Source organism: Pristiophorus japonicus, chromosome 2, assembly GCF_044704955.1.
Source record: "Pristiophorus japonicus isolate sPriJap1 chromosome 2, sPriJap1.hap1, whole genome shotgun sequence".
Taxonomy (NCBI): domain Eukaryota; kingdom Metazoa; phylum Chordata; class Chondrichthyes; family Pristiophoridae; genus Pristiophorus; species Pristiophorus japonicus.
Window position 1 is genome coordinate 211,637,145 of NC_091978.1, and position 25,553 is coordinate 211,662,697.

Consider the following 25,553-nt stretch of genomic DNA (forward strand, 5'->3'; position numbering starts at 1 on the left):
CTACTAATTACCATGGACCTAATTTGTGCATTAAGAAAATTATAAAATGCATTACCATTGTTAATGGCCCTGAAATTCCGGCTTCCCGGGTCCGTACGGTGTGTGTACGGACCTGGGAAGGCATTGCAAAAGCCGGTTTTCAGCGCACAATGCACATGTGCTGAAAACCGACTTTTCCGATCTGTCAAGGTAGAGCTTGACAGATCCTCTGTCTCTCGGCAGCCAGGACATTTGCAAGATTTGCGGTATTTACCCATATCGTGCCCATATCATGTCCTTAAAACTCTTGCGCCTGCTTTTATCAGGTGCATAGCCTACTTTTACAGAGGTAAGAGTTTTAAATCATTAAAACATAAAAAATAAAATTTAATAAATACTTTATTTTTAAAAACACTGCCCACTACATTAAATTTATTTTAAAGCATAATTTTAAAAAGTTTTTTTTTTTAAATCGGGAAAACATTTTTTTTAATAGTACATAAATAATAAGTTAAATTAATGTTAAATATGTAGTGTATTTTTTCTATTTTTTTATTGATGTTTTGTGTGTTTGGGGGATGTTCTCATTCACAATAATGGGAACTCCAACTTACGGAGTTACCATTATTATGAATGAGAACATACTTTACCTTGATTGACTGTCCAGAGCCACGTGACTGCAGCTCCAGCCCTGCGCACGTCCTGACGTGCACGCACTGCGACGCGCAGTCAGTGGAGGACGCAGCAGGAACAGGTCGGTGCGCATCTTTTTTTGTAGAATCTAGTCGAACACCCGTGGAATGGAGAAACCGGGATTTCTGGGCTATTATGTTTCAGGGCAATTTTCATAGCTACAAAGCATTAGATTCGTTATGGAAAATGGCAGGTTGTGTATGCATGAACCATGACTCTTTTTACCTAAGTATTTTTTTTAAAAGGGATGTGCAGAACCAAATGTAAAAATTAAAATGAAACGGAAGCAAATATTGGTATTTGATTTTGGTTCAGTTCAAGCCATGCAGAATATGTTTCGGGCTAAATTATTTCTGCATAGTTATCGGAAATTGCAAACTGGAGCAGCCTGCCTAAACTAATGCATGTGTACACAGCACCTGGGATGAAATCGCAGTCAAAATTGAATTAATTGTCCTGTAGATTTAGAGGCTTTACAGGAACTAAGTATCATTAGATATGTTATGTTATGTGTAAAGTGGTGATGGTTCATTTCAGAGAATGGGTGATTGCAAAGATATTTTGTGTCTGATTTGAATGGGTAGATAGTGCAAAGTGTGCAGTTTAATGTATGTAAACATCACCAAGCTGCAATCATTTTCTTACTGTATCTGAGTGTGCATACTAAAGTTATTTTCATGAGATTTATAGTGCTTCAATTTTTACCTCAGTGTAGTAATATTTCAAATGCTGTTCAAAGGCAAGCAAATATTTTTTATCAATACATCCCTTATGTTTGAGAACTTTTCATTTCCCTTGATAATTTATCTCATTGCAAATTCAACAATTTTTAAGATTTGAATAAAGAGCAGGGTAATCATTTGCAAGCAGCAGATGCATTTTTTAAATGTTAAATGGCATAGTTTCAGACCAAAGTTTAATGAATAGTTGTATAACTGATGTAGTAAATATTTTTTGCTTAATTGATTTTGGTTTTTTTCCACATCAATAGCACTCTTCCATATGACACTTTGACCAGATTTCCCAGAGCTTCAGCTCCTCCAAAGCTTTCTGGTTGGTGAGACACTCCTGTCTTTGGGGTTGTTAAGGTACTAGATATACTACATTTTTCTATTAAAAAAAAATGTTGTGGGACAGCATCACCTAGGAAGAAAGACCTATATAACCTTTCATGACCTCAGGAGATTACAAGCGCTTTACACCAATTGAAGTGTAGTCACTGTTGTAATATAGAAAACATGTAGCAAGCTCCAATAAACAGCGATGTGGCAATGTGACCAGATAATCTGTGTTTTAATGATGTTGATTGAGGGATAAATATTGGCCAGGACACCAGAAATAACTCCCCTGCTCCTCTTCGAAATAGTGCCATGGGATCTTTTACGTCCACCTGAGAGGGCAGATGGGGTTTTACGTCTCATCCGAAAGACGACACTTCCGACAGTGCAGTACTGCACTGGAGTGACAGCGTAGATTTTTATGCTCGAGTCTCTGTTGTGGAACTGAAACCCACAACCTTCTGACTCAGAAGTGAGATTGCTACCCACTGAACCACGACTGAAATGAGGATTGGAACATTAATTCACTGTAATGGTATAAGCAGCTAGTAATCAAAAATGACTTCATTTGAGGAATTTTAGCTCTGTTCATCTTGCGTCATGGGAATAGGAGTAGGCCATTCGGCCCCTCAAGCCTGTACCACGATTCAATGAGATCATGGTTGATCTGTGCCTCAACACCATTTACCTGCCTTTGATCCATATCCCTTAATACCTTACCTAATAAAAATCTGTCGATCTCAGTCCAAAAACAATTCAATTGACCCAACATCCACAGCCTTTTGGGGAGAGAATTACACATTTACACTACCATTTGTGTGAAAAAGTATTTCCTGATTTCACTCCTGGATGGCCTAGCCAGCTCTAATTTAAGATTGTGTTCCCTTGTTCTGGAATCCCCCAACAGAGGAAATAGCTTCTCTGCAGCTACTCTTATCAAATCCTATCATCATTTTAAACAACTCATTGAGATCACCCTTCAGCCTTCTAAACTCAAGGGAATACAACCCAAGTTTATGCAATCTGTCCTCTTAATTTAACCTTTAAAGTCCTGATATTCTAGTGAATCTGTGTTCCAAGGCCAATATATCTTTCCTGCAATATGTACCCAAAGCTGAATGCTGTACTTCAGACACATGAAGCATCACATCGTCCCCTTTGTATTCCTGTCCCTTGAAATAAAAGCCAATATTCCTTTTGTTTTTTTATTGTTTTTTGTACCTGTCTTACTAGCTTTACGTACCTGGGCACCCAAATCCCTTTGTATTTCCACAGTGTTTAGTCTCTCGCCATTAAGAAAATATTCCTATTTTTCTTCTTTGGATCCAAAGCGGATGACCTCACACATCCCCTATTGAACTCTCTCTGCCACAGTTTTTCCCACTCACTTATCAATGTCCCTTTGTAACCTTCTTTTCCCATCCACACAACGTACTGTGTCTCCTCATTTAGTATCATCTCCATAGAAACATAGAAAATAGGTGCAGGAGTAGGCCATTCGGCCCTTTGAGCCTGCACCACCATTCAGTAAGATCATGGCTGATCATTCACTTCAGTACCCTTTTCCTGCTTTCTCTCCATACCCCTTGATCCCTTTAGCCATAAGGGCCATATCTAACTCCCTCTTGAATATATCTAACGAACTGGCATCAACAATTCTCTGCGGTAGAGAATTCCACAGGTTCACAACTCTGAGTAAAGAAGTTTCTCCTCATCTCTGTCCTAAATGGCTTACCCCTTATCCTTAGACTGTGACCCCTGGTTCTGGACTTCCCCAACATCGGGAACATTCTTCCTGCATCTAACCTGTCCAGTCCCGTCAGAATTTTATATGTTTCTATGAGATCCCCTCTCATTTTTCTAAACTCCAGTGAATACAGGCCCAGTCGATCCAGTCTCTCCTCATATGTCAGTCCTGCCATCCCAGGAATCAGTCTGGTGAACCTTTGCTGCACTCCCTCAATAGCAAGAACGTCCTTCCTCAGATTAGGAGACCAAAACTGAACACAATATTCCAGGTGAGGCCTCACCAAGGCCCTGTACAACTGCATTAAGACCTCCCTGCTTCTATACTCAAATCCCCTAGTTATGAAGGCCAACATGCCATTTGCCAGTCTTCACTGTCTGCTGTACCTGCATGCCAACTTTCAATGACTGATGTACCATGACATCCAGGTCTCGTTGTACCTCCCCTTTTTCTAATCTGCCGCCATTCAGATAATCTGCCTTCATGTTTTTGCCACCAAAATGGATAACCTCACATTTATCCACATTATACTGCATCTGCCATGCATTTGCCCACTCAGCTAACCTGTCCAAGTCACCCTGCAGCCTCTTAGCATCCTCCTCACAGCTCACACTGCCAACCAGCTTAGTGTCATCTGCAAACTTGGAGATATTACACTCCGTTCCTTCATCTAAATCGTTGATGTATATTGTAAATAGCTGGGGTCCCAGCACTGAGCCCTGCGGCACCCCACTGGTCACTGCCTGCCATTCTGAAAAGGACCTGTTTATCCCGACTCTCTGCTTTCTGTCTGCCAACCAGTTCTCTATCTCTACAAGTCTAAACCTAACCTTATTCCTTTAAACCTCCAATCCTGGGTCCAACCTGGCATTTACACTGCAGCTTGTTGAAGGAATTAACTTCAGCTAGGAGTCTGTTCCACATATACAGTACTCTAACGGGGATAGAGGAGCGAAGGAAAAGAATAATTTAAGGCTTATTCATTTTAAATCTGTGTCCTCCAGTTCTGTGCTCACAGGCTAAGTCAAATAGTTAAAAATCAAATATTTTTGACGACTTGGATTATGACTTCCCTTAGTCATATTTTCAGCAATACAAATGAGTTGAGCATATCTCATAACTTAGAATCTTAATTATTATTCATTTTTAAAACCTTTGCATGTGAATCTTTATTGCAACCTTCATGAAAATCCAAATAAATTCCATGCACTGGCTAACCCCATCAATAATTTTAGTTAGCTCCTCCAGGAACTCCCAATAGTTTTGAAGCATAATCTCATGTAAAATTATGCCATTTTTATGGCCTACATGAAAATGGCAGTGTTCTGTTAAAGCATTTTATCCATTATTGATTATCTGTCAGACTAGTCTTATTCCTCAATTTATGTCCCGCTTCTCCTTTGAACATTAAGTTAGCATTCACTATAGTATAATTGTCAAGTACAAATCGTGTATTTAGAAAGCTTCTAAATATTAAGCAGAGCCTCTTGTATATCCATGATGATTCTGTAGTGTATCTCATCTGGTCATATAGACTTTTTGGGGCAGAAATTCACCTGTGCCAGAAATGGGATGGATCTACCGTTTTTGAAGTGTTCTGCCCGCTGCACTGGATGCGGCGACCAATCTGTCAAAATTCAGCTCTTTGTGGGGCGTTTTCCGGCTGGGTGGAAGGGCCTCACCATGGGGGCGGGACAGAGTGTCTGCCACTGTCAGTCATCAGCGCCGCACTGATGTCATTGTGCTGGCGTCACAACATCTCTCCCCTTCATTTCAAGGGGAGAGCCGCTGCGAACTTGCCATTCATTTTAGTTAGGTCCACTGGGCCACAAGGGCGGATTTTGGCTGGGCCAGCGGCCTGGTACCCAAGAGGGTGTGCCAGGATGCCTGTTGGCCTGGCCAAACCCATGGCCATAATTGTCGGACCAATCTGGCAGTTGGCCAACAAAAATAAAAAAACATGTCGTTGACGGTAGTGCCACCTCTCCTTTAAGGACGGCCGCGCTGCCGTTTCACAGAATGCACCGGCCTGCGGTAGCGCTGCTCCAGTAGGGAAATTTCAGGTGAGGGGCAATTTCGCGAGCGGGTCCCCGCCAGACGGTATGGGGTCGCTACGGGCGGAGCGGTCCCGAACACCACTCCGCTCCTGAGGAAGGGCAATTTACAAAATGGCGGCCCCTTCACTGAGAGTCGGCGGCCATTCCGCGCTGCCTGTGGCTGCCGCTTTCAGGCAGTCAGAGGCCTTATTGGAAGGGGTAATTTTGGCCCCTTTGTTTTAAATTTTTCCATAACAAATGTTTTATTGACTTCTGGCCATGTAATAATTTGCTGAGTCAATTTCTCTGGATTTAAAATTGTCGATAATCTTTATTTGTCAAGAATTTATTGGATATCTGCCATTTCCTGCTTTCCACCATTATATATTTCAACCCAGCTTCCCTCCTTATTTGACCTTGGAAATAACCTCGTAGCTATAAGGTGTCCCTTCAATTTGTTTTCAAAGCACCTACAGTTTCTCAAGTGCAAATGTCTAAGTATTGTTTTATTTTTGCAATTCAACAAATTGCTTAAAAAGTCAGTATTTCTGAATGATATTGCAGAGTCTGTGGGGCAGTATATGGGTGTCCTGGAAAGATGTAGGTGTAAACCTGCTATTAAGAATTAATAAACTTCAAAGGTACCTTTTTTGATGGGTACTATTAGGAGTCTATTTGACTGAAGAAATGACATCAAAAGGCAGCTAGCAAATTAAAGGTACCAATAAACTGCATTCTCTCCACCTTAGTTCATCAGCACAATGCTGTTGCAGATGCTGGCCTATCCTATGTCTTATAAAAGTAATTCCATTAGTTGTAGTATTTGGGCAATAGTTGGTAATGGATGCTTTTGGTGATCTAAAAGTGATTTGGATACATTTTGTTGGAAATTAATCAGCCTTCCGCCCATTTATCGCCTATTTTACCGTCAGAAAATTAGTTACCACTGAAATGCTGCCGAAATACCGCAGGTGGTAAATTCATCAGTGATTATCCACCAGTGGTAAAAACAATTACTGCCTGCCCAGTTTTTTCAATGATATGACGTCAATCCGTGTGCAACGCCAAAAAATACCACCGCCGGTAAATTCATCAAAACCACCATTTGCACTGAAAACTGTAGTCTTACCTGCTCAAACCCAGCAGTAACTACGCTATTTTGAAAAACGGAGGCGAAGTTCATTGCCTGAAAGGATTTTGATAGAAGGCTGATTTTTGCATAATGACCTTAATGAGGGCTTTATGTTAGGTCAGAGTTAGATTTTAAAGGTATTTGAGGCTATTTTAGACTATTTGAGCACATTGCAGTAAATTTAAGGACATTTGACGACATGTCATTTGTGGTTATTTGAGGACATTTAAAAGAATGCGGCTTATAACATCCCTGCTAATAATGCTGGCTACTTATGATATGCAGAATAGAGCAGGAAGAAGGTTTATTGAAGAGCATTATGAGCCTAATCAAAGAGGTCACAGACTTATGAGGAGGAAGAAGCCTTACCCCCAACAACTTTTCAGGGAGAAACGCTCATACCTGCACCTGTCTGAGGCACAGTGCGTTAGAAGGCTGCACTTTCGAAAAGAGGTGGTCACAGAGATATGCCAGCTCATAAAGGCAGATCTGCAGCCCACCAGCACCAACAGGACTGCACTGCCCGTCGAGGTGAAGGTGACTGCGGCACTTGCCTTCTATGCCACCGGCTCCTTTCACGCATCAGCAGGGGACATATGCTGCATCTCTCAGCACGCTATACATCGCTACATTTGCCAGGTAACTGATGCACTGTACGCACGCAGGATGGACTTTATAAACTTCCCAATGACCAGGGAGGCACAGAATGAGAGGGCTGTGGGTTTCGCACAAATTGCTGGCTTCCCCAAGGTTCAGGGTGCCATTGATTGTGCGCACATCACCCTGCGAGCAGCTTTACAGGAGCCAGTGGCTGACCGAAACCAAAAGGGATTCCACCCCCTGAACGTACAGATCGTCTGCAACCATACGTAGCGCATCGTGGCAGTCAATGCCAGTTTCCAGGGAACATCCATGATGCTTTCATTTTGCATGAGAGCACTGTCTCAGGCCTGTTTAAGCATCAGCCACAAGGTCACAGCTGAATGTTGGGGGGCAAAGGTTACGGCCTCGCTACCGAGCTCATGACCCCACCCTTCGGAACCCTCAGACAAACGCTGAGCATTGCTGCAATGACCACCATATAGCCACATGCAACATCGTCAAAAAGACAATTGGAATGCTCAAGCAGCGCTTCCGATGCCTAGACCACTCTAGAGGCTCCCTGCAATACCCCCCTCAGCAGGTCGCTGAGTTCACTGTGGTATGCTGCATGCTACACAACTTAGCCATCATGAGGGGACAGGAATTGCCACTGGGGAGGAGGACGAGGAGCCTGGCGATGAACCCCACTGAAAAAGTGTTACGTCAGCAGCTCAAATCAACGCTTTGCTTGAACAGTGGAAGTTATGTTTCACCTTTGCCTGCCCACTCTATCCAACCATATTGACTATTTCCCCTCCTATTCTAAAAGTGAGACACTGTACAACAATGATTTAGTTCAACAAAAAGATTTATTAAAAAAATTTTAAATTCTGGAAACTCTTTATAAAAAAATAAAATAAATAAATAATTTAAAAAAATTGAAAACTTGAACATTAAATAAATATTTTTTCTCCAACAGATTTGTCAATTTTTCAATTTTTGAAAGAACAAGAACAAGAAAATTAATGATATAACAACAACAACAACAGCAACCAGCCAACAGCCCCCTATTTTAACTGCGGCCACCACTCCCATCGCCTCTTACATTGCATAGCATTGACAGACTCGGTGTTTTCACACATCGCCGCAATCAGCTGCAACATGTCTGCAATTGTGCGGCAACATTGCCGGTAATTCCACCCAGGGCATGGAGGAACTCTCGACCTAGTTCGACGCTCTCCTTTGAAAGTTCCACCATGTCCAGGTTTGCGCCTGCCTGTCTGTGAACATACCGGCTTTGCCGACTCAACTTCCGTAGAGGCGGCAAACGGGGTTCGACATTCCAGGTGCGTTGCTGCACACCACTTGATCCTGCTGCCTCGGAGGCGGGGAACCTGTGAAAAGTGGATCCCTCTGAGGGAGTTGTGGCCGCAGCTAAAAAAATGTGCTGACTCGTGCATCCCCACCTCTCCCTTCGCCAACAATTCCGTTTCCACCTCCACCCCCACTGACTCCAACAATGACCCCCCCACAATAGATGTTCCCTGCATAGGGTCCTCTTTTAGCCTGTCATCGGACTCTTCCTCCTCTTCCTCCTCATCCTCCTCAGTGACCCAAGTGCGCATATATGAGTTGGAAGTGGAGGCTTGTGTGGTGGGATGGCGCCCATGCGACTCCTCATCTTGAAATAGAAAACAACATACGAGTGGTTAGTAGCAGGGGAGGGGGCAGGGTGACATTACATTACATTACATGACCCCAACATTACATTACATGACTCAAGCACAGCCCGGGGATTTTGCAGGACTTACCCTCAGCTGAAGTTGTCGGATCCGCATCCCTATGGGTAGCCGCTCTGTTGTGGGCACCCACCAGGATTGCCACATGTTCCTCCACCTCTGTTAATGGTTGGATGCTGGGTGCATCGCTACTCAGCACGATTGTGAGCCAGTTTCTTCTGCAAAAATGACAATAGCAATACTTACTCGAATTGCCCTTCTGCCCTTGTGACACACACAGATAGCCATCGAAGCACTTGCAACATACAATCCTTTGTTTAATGTCCCATTAAGCTGCACATGGTTCATGAGGAAGACATCGAAGTACAGAAACATCTTTTAAGATCTCAGAAAGCCACCTTAATAAGATCATTCAAGGCAAATAAGGTGCAACACTAAGCCTACCTACATCAACAGATGTAAGATTTACATTGTAAGTCATCAAGGAGTGCATGAATGAAAATATTACTACTTCTCGCAGATGCACGAAGGTCATTCCATCTCTTCCTGCACTGCTGGGGGCCCTGGTGGATGTGATCTGCTGAGGACACCTCCTGTGATATGGCAGTCCAGATTCTCCAGCCTACAGCTGGGGGTGGGGGGGGGGGGCGGGCGCGGTTTCCTCGTCCACCCCATCTGGCCTCCACTGCTGCCAACAGTGCCTCTTGGGCATCCAGGCTGAACTTCTGAGCCCTTTGCATCCCTAATTCTACTGGCTGCATTTTTATCCTTTTTCTTTATTATTCTAATTATTATTTCTCCCTCCTATTATGTCTACTATTATTCAATTTTAACTGCTTTTATCGCTCTGAATCCCCTGTACTTATGTCTCCCCTCTCTCCTCTGATTAACTACTCTCTCTTTCCAAAATGGTGCTCTGCACATGCGTGGGTGACCCGATACCTGACCAGACGCGCAGGGGGGGTGAATCGGAAAAAGAAAAAATCGCGCATGTGCAGAAGGTCCGTTCCTTTTCGACGGCAAAAACAATCTTGCACAACTAAAAATACCGCTACCGCAACACCGGTCAACTTTTGACCAAACTAGCGGCCTTCAGTCATAGTAGTATTTTGCCGATTTAAAAAAAAAAGTACCTAATCATATCCTTGGGGTGTCTCAAAGAGCATCACATCCAATTAATTACTTTTTGAAGTATAATCGCTGTTAAGTAGGCAAATGTTGAAACCAGTTTGTTCGCAGCAAGGTCCCACAAACAGCAAATAAGGTAATTAACTTGTAATCTGCTTTTGGTGGTGGTTGAGGGTCGGGTGTAGGTCAGGACACCAAGAAGACAAGAATATTTTCAAAAGTTAGTGTAATATTCTTCCTCCTCTGAAGCCTGACCTGTATGGAGGTGCAGTTCCCTGAGTACTAATAACTCTCCAGTAGTTTGATCAATTATTTGAGAGATCCTGGATATAGTGAGCGTTTGCAGATTATTTTGTTTCAGAGGAGAATTGCAGTTTAATATGATGCAGTCCTCATTTGGCATCCACACACTTTTGAGCAGGGATCACTACGTGCAAGAACTACAACTGTTTGTTTACCTTCCCCACCGCAACTCCAGGCCCAGGGTCACTAAGGCCAAAAGAAGTGTTCCACATTGTTAACCTGGCGGCTGTGATCCACATCAGAAGAATAAAGAAAGGATGCTCAAGTCTGGATGAAAAGCTGGCACTAGAGAATGGGTGTTTAATAGGCAAGATCCAAAGAAAAATGAATGGTTTGGTTATTGAGATAGAATGAATATAGACAAAATCCTGTTAGAAAGAGTGGATGGAGTATGGCTTAAAGAAGGCTGTCAAGGCAATGGAATTATGACAGCAGAAAATCCTTTCCGATAAAGATTTCTGATGTTTTGGCCTGTCGGCGAATAAGATGGACTGAGTAAATGGATATCTTTCAGAGTGAAATTGCCGCGATACAAAATTGGATCACAAAATGAACCCTGTACATTGTATCAGATGATTTCAACTGTAATTTGTTAATTGTGCTTAATAAAATGGATAGTCATTTTGTATTTCAGTTACTGCCTCTGCACCAGTATCACTTTCTCTTCAGGCTCTTCAAATGTCTATAACCAACAATAAAATGTTGTGAAGGAAAACTGAATGTTATAATTTATCATTATGAATAACACATTGTTTCTTTTTTAAATAAAAAGCCAGCAGTTGCCTGAGACAGAAACACTAAATATACCTCCAATGCTCCCCTACCTTGTATAAAGAATCAGTCCCTATACCTTATCCAGCAGTGTTGACCTCTGTGTATGCCTTATCACCTTGTAGATTCCTCTTGATAGTGGGGGTAGTGCTTGCATTTCCGAACTGTGAAATGTTTTGTGCTATGTAGAGCTATGCAGTTTGTTATATTCAAGTCTGTTGTAGTAATATAAATGTTTAACTTAATCGTATTTAATATCTTGTATTGCAAAGTTGTCACTGCAGATAACTATGTAATAATATTAACGTGAAAGAAATATTTACTGAACTACTTAAATGTTAGACATCAACAGAACGGGCCATTTTGAAAGAAACGCTTCACAAAACTGAGTGGATGAGATTTCTTTTCATTAAAGTTCAATGAAATAGTTACAATGCTGAAATTGAATTCGTTGTATCGATGTTAACCATTTGCATTTCTGTCTAAAATTGTAGCAGTATAATGGAATACTGGTAGATGAACTGGGCAGCTTCTTGAAGGTAGGTTTCTTAAAACTAATTTTAATCATTTAAGCTGTTATTTTCATAATATTTGGATTCAATTTGTCTGTCTTCACGCACAAATAAGATAGTTGAATATGATCAAGTTGACAAAAGATATTTAATGGCTGAATATGATGTACATTTTATTTTGGAGTACAAACTGGATTTTTTTTATGTTTAATGTAATTCATAACATTTTGTAAAACTCTTTGTGTGAAGTACTATGAGTGAAGACACCATTTTATTTCTTGAGTTCATGTTCAAGGACAGTGTGCTGTGAAAACTACTGATGTCCACTTCAAACTTGTTGATTTGGAAGCAAAACACCACTTTCTTGTAGCTCTTCACTCCAGATCACAAATGCTTTCTGTCCAAATCTCTCTCTTACATATGAACATAAGAATTAGGAACAGGAGTAGGCCATCTAGCCCCTCGAGCCTGCTCCGCCATTCAAAAAGATTATGGCTGATCTGGCCGTGGACTCAGCTCCACTTACCCGCCTGCTCCCCATAACCCTTAATTCCCTTATTGGCTAAAAATCTATCTATCGGTGATTTGAATACATTCAATGAGCTAGCCTCAACTGCTTCCTTGGGCAGAGAATTCCACAGATTTACAACCCTCTGGGAGAAGAAATTCCTTCTCAACTCGGTTTTAAATTGGCTCCCCCCATATTTTGAGGCTGTGCCCCCTAGTTCTAGTCTCCCTGACCAGTGGAAACAACCTCTCTGCTTCTATCTTGTCTATCCCTTTCATTATTTTAAATGTTTCTGTAAGATCACCCCTCATCCTTCTGAACTCCAACGAGTAAAGACCCAGTCTACTCAATCTATCATCATAAGGTAACCCCCTCATCTCCGGAATCAGCCTAGTGAATCGTCTCTGTACCCCCTCCAAAGCTAGTATATCCTTCCTTAAATAAGGTGACAAAAACTGCACGCAGTACTCCAGGTGCGGCCTCACCAATACCCTGTACAGTTGCAACAGGACCTCCCTGCTTTTGTACTCCATCCTTCTCGCAATGAAGGCCAACATTCCATTCGCCTTCCTGATTACCTGCAAACTAACTTTTTGAGATTCATGCACAAGGACCCCCAGGTCCCGCTGCACCGTAGCATGTTGTAATTTCTCCCCATTCAAATAATATTCCCTTTTACTGTTTTTTTTTTTCCCAAGGTGGATGACCTCACATTTTCCGACATGGTATTCCATCTGCCATACCTTAGCCCATTCGCTTAACCTATCTAAATCTCTTTGCAGCCTCTCTGTGTCCTCTACACAACCCGCTTTCCCACTAATCTTTGTGTCATTGCAAATTTTGTTACACTACACTCTGTCCCCTCTTCCAGGTCATCTATGTATATTGTAAACAGTTGTGGTCCCAGCACCGATCCCTGTGGCACACCACTAACCACCGATTTCCAACCCGAAAAGGACCCATTTATCCCGACTCTCTGCTTTCTGTTAGCCAGCCAATTCTCTATCCATGCTAATATATTTCCTCTGACTCCGCGTACCTTTATCTTCTGCAGTAACCTTTTGTGTGGCACCTTATCGAATGCCTTTTGGAAATCTAAATACACCACATCCATCGGTACACCTCTATCCACCATGCTCGTTATATCCTCAAAGAATTCCAGTAAATTAGTTAAACATGATTTTCCCCTTCATGAATCCATGTTGCATCTGCTTGATTGCACTATTTCTATCGAGATGTCCCGCTGTTTCTTTCTTAATGATAGCTTCAAGCATTTTCCCCACTACAGATGTTAAACTAACCGGCCTATAGTTACCTGCCTTTTGTCTGCCCCCTTTTTTAAACAGAGGCGTTACATTAGCTGCTTTCCAATCCGCTGGTAACTCCCCAGAGTCCAGAGAATTTTGGTAGATTATAACGAATGCATCTGCTATAACTTCCGCCATATCTTTTAATACTCTGGGATGCATTTCATCCGGACCAGGGGACTTGTCTAACTTGAGTCCCATTAGCCTGACCAGCACTACCCCCCTAGTGATAGCGATTGTCTCAAGGTCCTCCCTTCCCACATTCCCGTGACCAGCAATTTTTGGCATGGTTTTTGTGTCTTCCACTGTGAAGACCGAAGCAAAATAATTGTTTAAAGTCTCAGCCATTTCCACATTTTCCATTATTAAATCCCCCTTCTCATCTTCTTCTAAGGGACCAACATTTACTTTAGTCACTCTCTTCCGTTTTATATATCGGTAAAAGCTTTTACTATCTGTTTTTATGTTTTGTGCAAGTTTACTTTCGTAATCTATCTTTCCTTTCTTTATTGCTTTCTTAGTCATTCTTTGCTGTCGTTTAAAGTTTTCCCAATCTTCTAGTTTACCACTAACCTTGGCCACCTTATACACATTGGTTTTTAATTTGATACTCTCCTTTATTTCCTTGGTTATCCACGGTTGGTTATCCTTTCTCTTATCGCCCTTCTTTTTCACGAATATATTTTTGTTGAGCACTATGAAAGAGCTCCTTAAAAGTCCTCCACTGTTCCTCAATTGTGCCACTGTTTAGTGTGTGTTCCCAGTCTACTTTAGCCAACTCTGCCCTCATCCCACTGTAGTCCCCTTTGTTTAAGCATAGTACGCTCATTTGAGACACTACTTCCTCACCCTCAATCTGTATTACAAATTCAACCATACTGTGATCACTCATTCCGAGAGGATCTTTTACGAGGAGATCGTTTATTATTCCTGACTCATTACACAGGACCAGATCTAAGATAGCTTGCTCCCTTGTAGGTTCTGTAACATACTGTTCTAAGAAACAATCCCGTATGCATTCTATGAATTCCTCCTCCAGGCTACCCCGTGCGTTTTGATTTGACCAATCAATATGTAGGTTAAAATCCCCCATCATTACTGCCGTTCCTTTTTCACATGCCTCCATTATTCCCTTGATTATTGTCCGCCCCACCGTGAAGTTATTATTTGGGGGCCGATGAACTACACCCACCAGTGACTTTTTCCCCTTACTATCTTTAAACTCCACCCACAATGATTCAACATTTTGTTCATTAGAGCCAATATCATCTCTCACAACTGCCCTGATATCATCCTTTATTAACAGAGCTACCCCTCCTCCTTTTCCTTCTTGTCTATCCTTCCAAATTGTCAGATACCCCTGTATGTTTAATTCTCAGTCTTGGCCACCCTGCAACCACGTTTCTGTAATGGCCACCAAATCATACCCATTTGTAATGATTTGTGCCGTCAACTCATTTACTTTATTTCGAATGCTGCGTGCGTTTAGGTAGAGTGCTTTAATACTAGTTTTTAAACCATGATTTTTAGTTTTGACCGCTCCTGCAGCCCCCTAATATTCATGCATATTATCCCTTCCTATCACCTTGTGGTTTACCCTTACCCCAGTGCTACTCTGCTCTGTTGCCTCCTGCCTTTTGCATTCTTTCTTGGGGTCCTGTTCATCTGAGCTCTCACCCACTCTAACTAGCTCAGAGCCCTCTCCTGGGTTCTGAATACTCCTCGCATTGAGGCACAGAGCTTTCAGGCTTGCCTTTTTATTACACTTTGACCCTTTAGAATTTTGCTGTACAGTGGCCCTTTTTGTTTTTTGCCTTGGGTTTCTCTGCCCTCCACTTTTACTCATCTCCTTTCTGTCTTTTGCTTCTGTCTCCATTTTGTTTCCCTCTGTCTCCCTGCATTGGTTCCCATCCCCCTGCCATATTAGTTTAACTCCTCCCCAACAGTACTAGCAAACACTCCCCCTAGGACATTGGTTCCGGTCCTGCCCAGGTGCAGACCGTCCGGTTTGTACTGGTCCCACCTCCCCCAGAACCGGTTCCAATGTCCCAGGAATTTGAATCCCTCCCTGCTGCACCACTGTTCAAGCCACGTATTCATCTGAGCTATCCTTCGATTCCTACTCTGACTAGCACATGGCACTAGTAGCAATCCCGAGATTACTACTTTTTTGAGGTCCTACTTTTTAATTTAGCTCCTAGCTCCTTAAATTCGTCTCGTAGGACCTCATCTCGTTTTTTACCTATACGTTGGTACCTATATGCACCACGACAACTGGCTGTTCAACCTCCCTTTTCAGAATGTCCTGCACCCGCTCCGAGACATCCTTGACCCTTGCACCAGGGAGGCAACATACCATCCTGGAGTCTCGGTTGCGGCCACAGAAACGCCTATCTATTCCCCTTACAATCGAATCCCCTATCACTATTGCTCTCCCACTCTTTTTCCTGCCCTCCTGTGCAGCAGAGCCACCCACGGTGCCATGAACCTGGCTGCTGCTGCTCTCCCCTGATGAGTCATCCCCCTCAACAATACCCAAAGTGGTGTATCTGTTTTGCAGGGGGATGACCGCAGGGAACCCCTGCACTACCTTCCTTGCACTGCTCTTCCTGTTGGTCTTCCATTCCCTATCTGGCTGTGTACCCTTTACCTGCAATAAGACCAACTCGCTAAACGTACTATTCAAGTCATTCTCAGCATCGTGGAATCCACCCTCAGCTCCAGTACTGCAATGCGGTCCGTCAGGAGCTGGAGGCGGACACACTTCCCATACACGTAGTCGTCAGGGACACCGGAAGCGTCCCTGATTTCCTACATAGTATAGGAGGAGCATAACACGTGTCCAAGCTGTCCTGCCATGACTTAACCCCTAGATTAACTTAATTTGGCAACAACAATGCTAAATGTTACTTACTGAAATAGAAAAGAAAAAAAAAACTACTCACCAATCACCAGCCAATCACTTACCCGCTTGGCTGTGACGTCACCTTTCGATTTCTTTTACTTTTTTGCCTTCTGTCCCCACTGCAGCTGCACCGATACGCCTCTCGCCGACCCCAGACTCGCGCTGCTCCGAGCTCCCGCCTCCTCGACCGACTGCTCAAACTGCCTGACTCCCGCTGGCCTTTATAGGCCTCTCGCCGATCCCGGACTCGTGCTGCTCTGAGCTCCCACCTCCTCGACTGACTGCTCGAATTGCCCGACTCCCGCTGGCCTTTATAGGCCTCTTGCCGACCCCGGACTCGTGCTGCTCCGAGCTCCCGCCTCCTCGAACTGCCCGACTCCCGCTGGCCTTTATAGGCCTCTTGATGACCCCGGACTCGCGCTGCTCCGAGCTCCCGCCTCCTCGACTGAAGTTCTCTGAATTAAATATATTCCATTTTGTTTCAGTCTTTTTTTTGGTCCAAATATTTGCATAATTTCAGTGCTTTTGTTTTCAAAATTCCATGGTGGTGTTTACAGTTTTCCACCTTTAGGAAATTGTCACCACCCTACTGGTAATGGTCTACTCCACAACAATCCTGCATTGACCAAATACCTCTCTGCATCAACTGAATTGAAGATTTTTTAACTATTAAAAGCCAAAACCTATGACCCTTATAATCTCATCTTTCCTCACACCCTCAGTTGCACAATTCCCTAGCTCAGAAGGGCTTGATAACTTTCTAAGCCTCTGACCATGATTTTTTTTTTAATGTTATATTCTGCCCCAGATTTGTTCAATCGTGTGCAGAGAGCTGAGTTCTAGTCTTGAAATAAAAATCAGCTTTGTCTAATTCCCATCACAGTCGACACAAAGTAAACTCTTCTAACATGTGCCATCTTCACCAGGATTCAAGATTTTCCTCTTGAGATGGTGGAAATATTTTTCCCCAAGTTTTAAGTGTCTTTCACTTTGAGATTATTGTTTTAATGTTCTGTTAGGACAAGTTCTCTGCAGTCTGTCAAACAAGAGTAAGACTAGGTTTGTTCAGGTAAAGGCTTGAGATGACATTTTAGCAAGGGTCCTATGAAAATTGAAAAGTAGTTACAGCACATAAACAGGCCATTCGGCCCCACAGGACCATTCTGATGTTTATGTTCCACATGAGCCTCCTCACACTCCTCCATCTAACCCCATCAACATATCCTTCTGTTCTCCCTCATGTGCTTATTTAGCTTCCCCTTGAAGGCATCTATGCTATTTGCCTCAATTACTCCTTATGGTAGTGAGTTCCACATTCTAACCACTCTCTGGGTAAAGAAGTTTCTCCTGAATTCCCTATTTATGGACTCTAGTTGTAGACTCGCTGCAAATGGAAACATCTTCTTTCCTATCAAACACTTTCATAATCTTGAAGACCTCTTATCAGGTTACCCCTCAGTCTTCTGTTTTCGAGAGAAAAGAGCCCCATCCTGTTCAATCTTCCCTGATAGGTTCTGATATTCTAGTAAATCCTTTTACACCTTCTCTCCTCCTTTATAACCTTTTTATAATATGGAGACCAGAATTGTTCACAGTACTCTAAGTGTGGTCTAACCAAGGCTCTAGACAAGTTTAACAGAACTTCTCTGCTTTTCAGTTCTATCCCTCTAGAAATAAACTTCAGTGCTTTTTTTTCACTTTTTTAAGGCCTTATTAACCTATGTCGCCTACTTTTAGTGATCTGTGTATCTGTACCCCCAGATCCCTCTGTTCCTCTACCCCATTTAAACACTTACTTTCCAAGGAATTTGTGGCCTCCTTATTCTTCCTTCAAAAATGTTTTACCTCACACTTTATCTATATTGAAGTTCATTTGCCAATTGCACGCCCATTCTGAAAGTTTATTAACATAAATTACCATAGTGAGTTAGAAAGGGAGAAACCAAAACTAGTTGGAACAACTAGCTTATATTCAAGACTATCACAAAAGGAATCTTTAAAATCTCTCTGACTGGTTTTGTTTTAGTATGGTGCTAATTCTATAAACAGCAACTTGCAACCTGCTACTTTCAGTTGATTGACCTCAAAATAGTGAATTATGGCATTTGAACAATATTAAAACATGAAGCTTTAATGTCATGCATTTAAAAATCCATGTTTGTGTACATTTTGATGATGCACAGAGCTTATCATAGTTTCTGGTTTTAACACTTTTCAAATGTTATTAACTCAGCGTTGAGATTTCGTGGAAAGCAACATGTAATGAGGATCTCATGCATGAAATTAGATTTTCAATTGTATACTTTGATGGTATCGATTCTCATCCAAAGAGCATAGAGGATATAAAAAGTAGTCATCGTGGGCCTGGAAGCAAAAGATTATGGCCCGGAATTTACGACGGCATACGCACAGCGTATGCCATCATAAGTGCTGTGACTGGCCCTGCAAGTTCTGGGTTTCCTCATGCGATGTGCATGCACGAGAAACTGGAACTTGCGATCTGTCAAGTGTTTGCTTGGACATATCCACCTCATCCGCTGTAAGTTCACTTTCGCTGGCGGAGTTGGGTTATTTGCCCAACTTGCTGCCCAGTGAATACCCACGAAACCCTTACGCCTGGTAAAAGCAGCATAAGGCCTTCTTTTACCAGCATAAGGGTTAAAATAAATGTCAAAATATTTTGAAATGATTTAAACATTCACTTGCATTTAAAATTAGTTTTAAATTTTGTCCCATTTCAACATGTTTAAATTTATTTTTCAAGAAGTTACATTTTTATTTTAAATGTTTGTTTAAAGGATATTTTCATTAATTTTGAACCTCTGATCATTTATTTTAAATAGTGTGGAATTTTTTTTTAATTGGGTGATTTCTATTCTTGTGGGGATTCCATACTTAAATGGAATATCCATAAGCATCATAGTAATACCCCTTTGGCATTGTTTGGCCTGACTCACATGATCCCAGGGATGCTTGAGAACTGCATGCACCGCTGGGGTTTGTGGGCCTTTACACAACCGTACGGCTGCAGGCCCAGGACCTGAACAGTCTGAAGCTCCAGAGATACAATGCAAGTATGTAGTTTTTTTTCAGTTCAGAGGCATTCGCGGGCGGTAAGCTTCCGACCGCAATTTCCAGGCTTATGTTTCACATGCTTGCTGGAAATTTTTGATGTAGTGACTATATTAGTGGATAAAAGTTATCAAGCAGGTTTTATTTGCTTGCATTTTTAGAAAGCTCTCAAGATTTCTAAAGAAGCCTAAGGCTTGTGGAATTAATATGAATTTAGTTAACTAGTTAGGCAATTGCAAATTGATAGTGGTGATGAAGTTCTGTATGTGGGGAATTGGCTAATAGTGTGTGGTAGGAGCATCCTGCTCATCACAATATTCATTGTGACTTGAAGAATATGTGTTGTAATATAAAAATCATTGATAAATATTTGACTATGTGTCAAAAATAAGGGAGATAGACTTCTTTCAAAAAGATTTGGAGCTGTTAAGCAGATGGTTAAATAATAGCTGGATTTAATGTGGATAAATGTAAAGAAAGAAAGAATGATTTACATTTATATAGCGCCTTTCACGACCATTGGAAGTCTCAAAGCGCTTTATAGCCAATGAAGTACTTTTGGAGACACTGTTGATAAATGTACAATAAAATATTTTAGGAAAGAAAATGTAGGATTTGGGTGTCGCCAACCATGTTCATCAAAAACTAGAACACATCTTGAGCATTTGACTGTAACTTGCAACATTATTCTAACCATATAGAGATCACTGATTGCCGACTACATAGTACACTGTTGCTTCCTGTACAGTCGATGTTTATGCTGCATACAGACCTAGTGATCAGCTGTGAGATTTCTTTTCTGGAAATATTTGGAATGTTCTCTGGGAATTTTCTCCGGGCTTCTCCCAATAGGCCATTGTAACTTTGACGTTTATGCATTGTATCCGGGGTTTCACATTAATGTGTTGAAAGTAATTTCAGGACTTTGACTGTTGAGCTATAAAGCGATTCTGTGGAACTGAACTTATTTTCATTCCAGGAAAGACCCTTAAAAGGCAGATAGCACAGTAAATGTAAATTAGAGAGCAAGCTCAACAGATCTCGAGCAAGATTAGAGATTGGAAGAATGTTTATATTTCCTCATCTGTGTTGATATGTGAAACACACTCATCAATAATAGCTGATATGGTAATGGATTTCTTACAAAATTAGCTGTTAAATAATTGGGAAGGAGATAGAAGTCTTGAGCGCATACATTTGAAGTGAGATGGTCACACACTACAGAGCATGATTTCTGTGCGATCAGGTTGGATGAAGTTCTGTTTCCTGAGAGCTGGGCAGCAATCAGGAATGAAGAGTGGAGATCTGGGAATGGGTTTATTATCTGTAGCTTCATTTGATCACCTTTTGAGTAAGGAACTATTTCAGACCATCAAGTAGAAAGGTAGGATTCCTGAAGGGTGAATTGTACATTGTCTGTGGAAAGAGTGGCTTGATGAATCAAACAGCATTTTTCCTGTTCCATGTTTTTAGAAACATAGAAACATAGAAATCTACAGCACTGAAGGAGGCCATTTTGGCCCATCGTGTCCGTGCCGGCTGACAAAGAGCCGCACGGCCCTTGGCCAGCAGCCTTGAAGGTTACATATAAATCTATGAACAATGGCGGAAAGGTAAAGAGCACCAAGCTCAACCAGTCCGCCCCACACAACTGCGACACCCCTTGCATTCTACACTTCACCCCAACCGGAGCCATGTGATCTCCTGGGAGAGGCGAAAAACATATTAAAACCCAGGCCAATTAGGGAAAAAAAATATGGTAAATTTTCTCTGACCCATTCAGGCGATCGAAACTAGTCCAGGAGGTCACTCTGGCCGTATTCGATTCCCTACAGTACTTACCATCATATCTGCGCCAGCCAACAAGAGGTTATCCAGTCTAATTCCACTTACCAGCTCTAGGTCCGTAACCCTGCAGGTTACGACACTTCAAGTGCCCATCCAAGCACCTTTTAAATGTGCTGAGGGTTTCTGCATCCACCACCCTTCCAGGCAGTGAGTTCCAGACCCCCACAACCGTGAAGTAGTCGCTCCTCAAATCACCTCTGAACCTTCCATCAACCATCTTAAAACTATGCACCCTCATAATTGACCCCACCACCAAGGGAAATAGGCCCTTGCTATCCACTATATTCAGGCCCCTCAAATTTGTGTACACCTCAATGAGGTCTCCTCTCAGCCTCCTCTGTTCCAATGAGAACAAATCCAGCCTATCCAATTTGTCCTCGTAGCTAAGATTCTCCATTCCAGGCAGCATCCTGGTAAATCTCCTCTACACCCTCTCTAGTGCAATCATGTCCTTCCTATAATACGGCGACCAGAACTGCACGCAGTACTCCAGCTGTGGCCTAACCAGTGTATTATACAATTTAAGCATAACCCCTCCCTGCTCTTATATTCTATGCTTTGGCCAATAAAGGCAACCATCCGTATGCCTTCTTAACCACCTTATCTACCTGGCCTGCTACTTTCAGGGATCTGTGGACAAGCACTCCAAGGTCCTTTTGTTCATCTACACTTCTAAATGGCCTACAGTTTAATGTGTATACCTTTTCCTTATTAGCCCTCCCCAAGTGCATTACCTCACACTTCTCCAAATTAAATTCCATTTGCCACTGCTCTGCCCACCTGACCAGTAGATTGATATCCTCCTACACACCATGACTTTCCTCTTTATTGTCAACCACACAGCCAATTTTAGTGTCATCTGCAAACTTCTTAATCATGCCCCCTATATTCAAATCTAGATCATTGATGTATACCTCAAAAAGCAAGGGACCTAGTCACAAAAACATTAGCCTTTGCTTCCTACCTCTAAGCCAATTTTGGATCCAACTTGCCACTTTGCCCTGGATCCCATGGGCTTTAATCTTCATGACCAGTCTACCATATGGGACCTTATCAAAAGCTTTGCTAAAGTCCATATACACTACATCGTACGCACTACCCTCATCGACCCTCCTGGTTACCTCCTCAACAAATTAAATTTTATGCTCTTGCCTTTAGTACAAGGATACAGTAACTGTCCAATACTAATAAAATTAACTTGTAAATCTCTTTAAAAGCCATCCAAAAGAGTTTCAACTATGGTATGTTCCCATGGTTATTTTGCCATTAAACCAAACTTTCATTTAGCAGATCAGCAGTAATAGAATTGTAGTATTTCAAATATCAGATCAGTCCTTTCAGACTGACTTTGTCCTGTTCAGTGGCTTGCTTTCTCATTAAATATGTCTCTAAACTATTTCAATGATGCTAATAGCCACTGTAGCTTCCTGCACACTGAAAATGGAACTTAATTTTTGTCATGTATCTTACATTATTATATTTTACTGTATCCTAACATGCTATACATGACTGTAATAAGATATGACCTGTAATCACCAGCATACCTTACCACCAGGGGTGCACTTGCAAGAGACAGGTATATAAGGACAGGTCTCAGGCAAGTGCAGCATTCCAGAGCTGTGAAATAAAGGTGCAGGTCCAGAGTGACCTTGACTTCACTACATGCCTCGTGTGAATCTGTACTGAGGGGACAGGACTTTACAATTTTCATAACTCTTCACATAAAGATGCAGTTAATGAAAATTCCACTCAAGACAGGTTTTGCATTCTATCAAACATACTCATTCTATTTTTGTTTTGTTAATCAGTAAACCACAGACTTTAAAGTATAAATAAATGCATATAAGTTGCAGGACTCATTAGAATGCTCAGCTGTTTTACAGCGCATTAGATATTGGTCATGCAGCAGTGCAGCAATTGTACAGCAAACAGTAAATCGGAAGAATTTTTATTTATGGAAACCAAAGAAATAGCCGGCCAAGTTTCAACGGATAATTGTAGTACGTAGATAAAGGCGACCGATTCATTTCCGGAACACACTGTTCCTGAGCTGCTGGTACGTAGATGTTAATGGGCAAAGAATAAGATAAGATTAGAAGTTTTGGGAGATTTACTGGTTTTGCACTGGGGGAGTTGCAAGGAGAAACTCTAGAATTTTCTTCAGAACATTAACTGATTTGCAGAATTATACACGATCTGTGACAAAAAATGGCTTCATGTTTTCACGTACCCCATATTTGTTCAACTATGTCTGATGCAACATTTGGGGCCCAAGTTTCCACACGCGCCTAGAACGGCACAGTCCCGACCTGGACGCCCGTTTTTCACGCCACAAAGTGCGCAAAAAAAATCCTCCGTATTCTCCATCTCCCTGCAGGTCCTCTGGCCCTCGGCGCAGCGCAGCACGAGCTGTGGGGGGGCAGAGCCAGGTCCCTGCGCTGAAAACAGTGCCGGGACCTCTGCACATGCGCGCTACAGTGGGCACGCAAGTGCAGTAGCTCCAGGCGCCCGAAACTGTGTGGGAGGGGCCTGAAGCACGCAGCCCCTAGCCCTGGCCGAATGACCTCACTGGGGCTCTGTGAATAAGGCTCCTCCCACAGCCAGCTCCTGCTTTCCCCCCCCACCCCCCGGACCAGACCCGACACACGCGCTCCCCCCCTCCCCCCGCCTCCGGACTGGACCCTACTCCCGCTCTGCCCCCCCCCCCCCCCCCCCGACTGGACCCGACCCGACCCTTGCTCCTGCTCCCGCTCCCCCGCCCCGACCTCCTCCCCTTCCCCCACTGGACCCGACTCCCACTCCCGCTCCCGCTCCGCCCCCCCCCCGACCCCCCCCGACTCCCGCCCCCGGACTGGATCCGACCTGACCTCCCCCTCCCCGACCTGACCTCCCCCTCCCTCCCCCGACCTCTCTCTCCCTCCCCCCCCCTCTCTCTCCTCCCTCTCCCCCTCTCTCTCTCTCTCTCTCTCCCCTCTCTCTCTCTCTCTCTCTCTCTCTCTCTCTCTCTCTCTCCCTCTCTCTCTCTCTCTCTCTCTCTCTCTCTCTCTCTCTCTCTCTCTCTCTCTCTCTCTCTCTCTCTCTCTCCCTCCCCCCGAACCTCCCCGACCTGACCCGACCCAATGCCACCTACCTGTAAATCTGGTGCTGGGGACGGGCCCTGCCCGAAGTCTCGGGTCGCCCCGTTCAGCCTTCGGTCCCGAAAGGCCTGCCTGAAGCACTTTCACACAGGTAGGAAGATGGTTTATTTAATCTTTTCTTTGCTAATAAATGTTTATTCAGGTTGGATTTATTTGTATAATATTTGTAGAAGTATAAATAAGGATTTATTGTAAAATTTAATGACTTCACTTCCCCCCCTCCCCCCCCCCCCCCCCCCCCCCACCTCGTTCTGGACGTCTAATTTGTAACCTGCGCCTGATTTTTTAATGTGTAGAACAGGTTTTTTCAGTTCTACAACAATCTTCACTTGCTCCATTCTAAGTTAGTTTGGAGTACGTTTTCACTGTGGAAACTTTGAAATCAGGCGTCAGTGGCCAGACACGCCCCCTTTTGAAGAAAAAATTCTGTTCCAAAGTGGAACTGTTCTACCTGACTAGAACTGCAGAAAAAAAAATGTGGAGAATTGCGATTTCTAAGATAGTCCGTTCTCCACCAGTTGCTCCTAAAAAATCAGGCGCAAATCATGTGGAAACTTGGGCCCTTGATACTGTCATCATTCTGTGATCCTGGATTACTTTTTTTGGCTTATGATGTGTAGAATTCAGCTTTCACGACAAGTTGTGAAAATTAGTATTTATTAGGATGTGAATAAGAATTTAAAGAGAATTGCAATCTTTTGAAATTACTTTATTTAAATTCTAACGCATACCTTTTCCATAAAATAACTTTAATTTTTCATAGGAATGATGGTGTCACATTTTAATTGCTAGTGCAATTTTTCCGTTGAAGATTTGTTTGACGAAAGGGTTCAAAAATTCTAAAGTTACATCACACAGCAGTCAACTTATTAACTCTGCCGCCTCCTCTTCTAGACCAGAGAGCAATATAGCAAACTACTTTATGTATCTTGAATAAAGCTCATTGAAATAAATTATGAGGAATAGTGGATATTATTTTATATCCTGCTTTAGACGCAAGTTATTCTCATTTTGTCACTTGAGAGTTAATGGCCAAGAAATTCGATAGCACCATACCCATTTATCGGGCGCAAAATGGCACCTAAGCATCCAATAT

The 25,553-nt window shown here is 42.7% G+C and overlaps 1 protein-coding gene across 1 annotated transcript in view; it reads left to right on the top strand.

The window, feature by feature from the left end:
- Positions 1–25,553, top strand: part of prom1a (prominin 1a) — a 207,660-nt gene that overhangs the window by 179,953 nt on the left and 2,154 nt on the right. The window contains exons 26-27 of the mRNA XM_070861197.1: positions 1,664–1,760; positions 11,663–11,707. Of these exons, the coding sequence (XP_070717298.1) occupies positions 1,664–1,733 (70 nt within the window). The 3' untranslated portion in view covers positions 1,734–1,760; positions 11,663–11,707. The remainder of the gene's footprint in view (positions 1–1,663; positions 1,761–11,662; positions 11,708–25,553) is intronic.